The following is a 6,000-nucleotide window of genomic DNA, read 5'->3' as shown; positions in this document are numbered from 1 at the left end:
CATAGTTTTTCACAATGCACTTCCAGAATGCAAAGGCAATAGTGAATCTTGCATAGTGGGAGCTAGAGCTCTAAGAAGATGGAAGAAATAATGGTGGTTTCCTTAACAGCAATGCTAAAAATGTTATGGGCTACTGCACCTTGCCAAGAGAACTCCCCACATTCACCAATGGAATGAGCAATAGACAACAACTATCGTAGGGGGTACTTACCAATGGTCTGAGCTCACGTCCCTTGAGGCTCTCCAAGCTCACTTGCAAAAGCTCCAATCCTTCAATGTCCACCTCCACTCTGTCATCACAAAGCTGCTCACACCACCAGACAAGGCAATCGTCCTCTCACTCCCCCACACATAAGCATAGAAGAGGCACATGCACTAGAGTTCTCTCTCTCTCTCTCTCTCTCTCTCTCTCTCTCTCTCTCTCTCTCTCTCTCTCTCTCTCGTACACAAGATAAGTTAAGAGCTCCCATAGCACAAAGGGGGATTGTGTCTTTTCATTATGAGAAATTATCTTCTATACAATTGGCCCTTATTCACACTTAGGCACCCAAAACTTACTAACTAAAGCCTTGGTTGGCCAGTATCTCATAATGTACAACCTTTATAGTACCATTACATAACACTTATTAATGTCCTCTAATGGAGGAGCATCTTTGGTACACCTAGATCGAATGAAAAGAAGGGGGTGTGCTATCGTCGAAGATAAGGCTAATCATGTTACCACCAGGATCAAATGGGAATCCGCACCATATAAGCTCTAAAACAATGGCTCTAAATAAACTTGGATTAAATCTAAACTGTAAGGAACCATCGTTGATGAAGCTAGGTAAATATCCTCCCAGGTCAAATGGATAGTTATAGAATACATCACGGACCCTTGAATCTGATGTAGTAATAGCTCCTAGGGGGTCGAAGGGAAAGCTCACAAGCTCGTCCACTTAACCATAGTGTGAATCCAACATCATCTAAGGTATCCAACAAATGAAGTTATAGCTCATGGTGGGGCCAGAATGCCTAATGGTCCTAGCATAAATAAATCATTGTGTAGGCCCCAACTAAAATGTGCCGCATGTGTATCCAAATAACATGCCACATAATTAAATGCCATACACCTCAAGTGGCATAAAATACATCCAAAGAGAAACGTCCTGGCTCCAAAGAAAATAAGGTCCTGTCCACAATCTTAGAAGCCGAATGAACATAACTCAAGGTCGGTTGGCATCATGCAAGATCAAATGTTAATTAATGTCATTGTCCCGTATAGTGCCTCTCGAACAATCAGAAGCATGATCCATTACATCAATATGTATATAGGCATGTTCCATACCATATATCATATCCTCATATGCAAGACCATCTACATGTGTGATGTTCTAAAGTGGAAACATGATCATCAAGATCATCGTAATCTTCATAATCATCACTAAATACTGATAAATGAATCCACACATGATATATGTGCCGCTACATCGACCTGATCATCCATGACATTCTCAAGGTCTCTAAGGTACTCCCCAGACATAGCCTATATCCATCAAGGGTGCCCCTATATGACCAATATCCCATGATCAATCAAAGAATCTACCTAGATCAAATAGAAAACTCTCATGATCTACATCATATGATCCATTAAAGATATGATCAATGTGCATAATCTTGCCTCTCCTATGAGACCTAGCCACAACAAAATCGTCACTACTCTCATGCACTGTACTTGACTACTTAAACACATGAACTATTTCCACTTGATTGCTACCAGGTAAGCTATGAGAACTAAGTAGTGGTCAAATCAAGAATACCTCCACATGTGAAAATTCTAGAGGAGTAGCCTAACACATCTAGCATAAGAAACTCATGTCTATGCTTTTCATGGTTCATCGTATGCTCATATGATCCAACATGTGAAGTAGTAACAATGGATGCATCACTAGTCAAATACCCATGATTCTTTTATAAACCCTTATTTATCAATGTCTAATGCATCCCCACGATCCTTAGGAAGGTATGCATACATAGATGTGCCCACAATACTTGATGCTATACCTACCCTCAAGATCATGTCCACATGATTTAGCTCACACACACATCAATACCACATACATCATCATGTGCATGTGTATCATCATGTACACATGTATCAATGTCATCATGAGTATGTGTGCATTATAACATCGTGTGTGTGTGTGTGTGTGTGTAATACATTATCATGGCCATCTTAATCTGTGCCATAGTAGTCTACATCCACAGAAACATAATCATGATGGCTCAAGAGTGTGGGACACTCATGCAAGTCACCGAAATAAGAATCATCCCATGTGAACAATGCCAAATCATCCATGTCGAGGTAGCCAAGCAATGTATCAAATGAAGTAGTCAGTGTGTGTAGACCATCTGGCATATATATCCACCTCATTGAAAGAATGCCTCAAGTGCCTAGGCAACAAGCCCGCAAGCTCGAACATCCAACGATAACATGCATATGCTACCTCGTCATAGCAAGAAGTCAACGAATAAGGATCTAGAGGTCTAAACCTTAAAGTGTCAAAGGTATGTGTACACTCGACAAAAGATACGTGAACCCTGACACGAAATGGCAAGTCGATGTAGCGGCACATATATCCAATGATAATGCATGAGCAAGTCGATGTAGCGGCACATATATCCAATGATAATGCATGAGCAGGTCTCATATGATTGGAATCTGATATGGTATCAAAGCGATGTCGATGACAACAAGATCTTGCATAATGGCGATCAAATGAAGGGTAAAAATAATACACATAACCCATGGTCGCATGTGAACACCACCCCAATGCTCAAGCATGTGAACAAAGCTCACAATGCACCAAGATCTCACATCACGTGTGAACATCCCTAAGAAAACATAAGATGTGTGAAACACTAAAAAAATATGTCAAAAAATGCCCCAAAGAAATGGAAAACTCCCCGACATGCCTCTATGCCATGACACACTTGCAAATGCCAATTTTCTACATATATGGCTACCCAAAATTTGAAAATCCCAATTAAGTGGACAAAAGGGAAAAATGTGAGAAGGGTTGGGAACCTTAAGGTTTAAGAAAAAGGTGTGAATGGGTAAAAGAAACTAAGGTTTTTGAATTTCACCTCCTTAGTCTATTTTAAATTGCTTCAATTTTATTCGTGTCTCAGTTTCTTCCAATGCAAGCTATTTGTTAACTTGCCTGAGGTGAAAGAAGCCATGTTTGCACATGGGATAGGTGTTGTTTTGAGATATTGACATATGGCCAAGCGCATTAGTCATGTGAATATATAGTGACTGAATATAGTGAGATATTGACATATGGCCAAGCGCATTAGTCATGTGAATATATAGTGACTGAAGTCTATATAGGCCCAAAATATTATATCCTCTTCATGTTGCCATCACTAGTGCGGCCACAGAGCTGAGAGCTCCATATGATGCACTCTTTGTTACCTGTACTTGTTGGTTTAATCTTTGTGTGTTTACTCTGTGACTTTAAGAAGGCTGTTTGTTATGTATATTGTTGTTTTATCTTGTGTTTGCAGGTGTATATGTGTGTGTACACAACTTCTCCTACCATCTATTGACAAAATGTCGAGGTAATGCTAGAGAGCTCATGGCTTTGGCCTAACTAGCTGTGACCTTGATGTTGCATTGGTTGTGCTTGAGGTGAAGTCTGATCCCTCTTAGCCTTTGAAGTTTGCCCAACACCAGAGGTACACAATAGCTACTACCCTAACATACTATGGACCATAGCTTTGCCTATGCATTGCTGATAAGAACGGCCACCACCCTCACTACAGTTCGTCAAGAACCGCTCCAATGATGTGCACACAAAAAAGAAAAGAAAAAAACTTATTTGCTTGCTTGTTTGAACACCCCACAACAAGCTTATGATCTTTATACACATAAAGTGCACTGGTCATTACAAAACATCAAAACAAAGCGATGATGCTGCTCAAGGTGTTGCTAGCCTTCTGTATTGGTTAGACTGACGATGGCGGCATGGAGACAAGAAAACTACATTCTTACATCTATCAATTACCTTGCTGTCGTCTTTTGTTTTGTTACCTTCTCCACATTTTGCAGAAGTTGCTTACACACTAATCTTCCAAAATGTGCACTTAAAAAATATTCCTGCTACTCATTGGAGTGTGGAGACATATAGAACTCCATAGACAGTAGCCCCATGATTACTAGTGGATAGAAAGAGCTTGTTTATTTTGATTCATTTTTGTTGAGTTGCTCAAGTAGCAATGATGAACACTTTTTCTCTCTGAATCCAATCGTGACCTCTCTTTTCTTTGAACCTCGAGCCCCTTGTGTCTGATATATAGGAGAAGGCTCCAATTGGAACAAGCCTGTTCTTGTGACCCAACACCCAATCATCCTATGCATGAGAAGAATCCATCCTAGGAAGGCGTCCCAGAGACTGCACTTGTTGCTGCTAACTACAACCAAATACACCTGTAAGCTCGGGGCACATGAAATCTATGACGAGCACAGCGGAATGATAACATTCGCAGCTGCCCGGGCAACAAAGTATCAGATATCCTCACAACACCCAATTTCGCCATATAATTGAATTGCCATCTACAATTATTCTTCTTTGGCCAAGTAATCACACGAGAGGTGGCCAACACCTCTGCAAGCAGGGAGTTCCCTCTCTCTCTCTCTCTCTCTCTCTCTCTCTCTCTTCAACCATAGCGTCAATGCTATGGTAAAACACGTAGGTTAGTCAGGGTTTTTTTAGGCAGTTTCCCTCTACTAGGCATAGCCTTGTTGCAACCTTGAGTTGAAGTTACATATACTTTTATATTGCGAGAAATTTAAAGTTATATTAACAAAGAACTCATCTAAAACTGAGGGGGGAGGATCGAGTTTGTTTACAACCCAATTGAGTTGACTGAGACACACATTTGTGCACTTTTTTCATTGAACTAGTGGGCAACTCATGCTTTGCACGTCTTTTGAGACTCCAAATTCAAATTCTACCCAAACCTTCTCCTCCCTTTCTCGAACCTCCAAATTCTTGCCACGTGACAGCTTTGTGAAACTCTTCCTTAAGATAATATAGAGAGAGAGATATAGAGAATCGGGATGCCATGGAGAGTTATTTACATCATAATGACATAGAGTTATAGTTGCATTTAAAGCTCCCATGGAGTAAAGTTGGCATGGGAAAAAGACAGCTTCTAGGAGTTTATTATCAATAAATAGAAGTAGCGAAAATAGCCAATCATACTAAATCAGGTGTATTCTTAGGTTTTTCACCTCCGTACTTTGCCCCAGGGAGAGAGAGACTCGAGAGAGAGAGGGGAGCTATATGGGGATAGCTAAAGTTGAGGCCTACTGAGCTTTCTGATCAAGGGGAACGATTACATACTTAGCAGAGCGCGACATGCAGCCTCATTCGGCAAGTGCGACAGGCGTCGCAGATCTGACCGAACCTCCTCCTGCTTCTGCTCTGTCTCCGGTTAGTATATGCTACACACACTCTCCCCCCCGCCCTCCACCCTTTAGAAAGAAAAGAAAGCGCGTGCAGCCCCTTAGGGTAAGAAAAGAATGTCGGTTTAGTAATAAAACGGGACATTCGCACAGGTGGTTGCAGGAGTAGTTGATTGTGTGGAGGATAGCAACGGCACACAACTGACAGCTGCTTCTTCTTCCCCTTGTCCTCGAAAGGCGTGGGCCTCCCCGCAAGAGCAAGAGCAGCAAGGGGAGCACAGGAGGCGGATGGAGCAGGGAGAGGGAGGGGGAGTGCCCTCTCGGTTGCTATGGGTGGGTAACGTGGCCAGTGAGGTTTCGGAGGTTCTCCTGATGCAGCTCTTCGGCACGTATGGTGCAGTGGACAACGTGTCAGCGTACCCCGCTCGCAGCTACGCCTTCATCGAATTCAAAGCACTGGAGGATGCAAGGGCAGCCAAAGCTGGTCTGCAAGGGAGGCTTGTCAAAGGCCACTCACTCCGAATTGAATTCGCCAGGCCGGTGAGACA

General features: G+C 42.2%; 1 protein-coding gene across 3 annotated transcripts in view; it reads left to right on the top strand.

Moving 5' to 3' along the window:
* The first annotated feature begins 5,247 nt into the window (after nucleotides 1-5,247).
* LOC147621088 (flowering time control protein FPA-like) overlaps nucleotides 5,248-6,000 on the top strand; it is a 40,280-nt gene continuing 39,527 nt past the window's right edge. For 2 of the 3 annotated variants that reach the window (XM_086823785.1, XM_086823787.1), the window contains exons 1-2: nucleotides 5,251-5,480; nucleotides 5,606-5,992. In XM_086823785.1, the coding sequence (XP_086679911.1) occupies nucleotides 5,406-5,480; nucleotides 5,606-5,992 (462 nt within the window). In that variant the 5' untranslated portion in view covers nucleotides 5,251-5,405. Of the gene's footprint in view, nucleotides 5,481-5,605; nucleotides 5,993-6,000 lie in introns of all 3 variants that reach the window. The other variant, XM_086823786.1, reaches the window with a different exon arrangement.

The sequence above is a fragment of the Cibotium barometz genome, chromosome 30 (assembly GCF_041138505.1).
Source record: "Cibotium barometz isolate CiBa-2024 chromosome 30, ASM4113850v1, whole genome shotgun sequence".
Taxonomy (NCBI): Eukaryota; Viridiplantae; Streptophyta; class Polypodiopsida; order Cyatheales; family Cibotiaceae; genus Cibotium; species Cibotium barometz.
The sequence above is the reverse complement of the archived record's forward strand: the minus strand, read 5'-3'. Positions and strand labels throughout refer to the sequence as shown.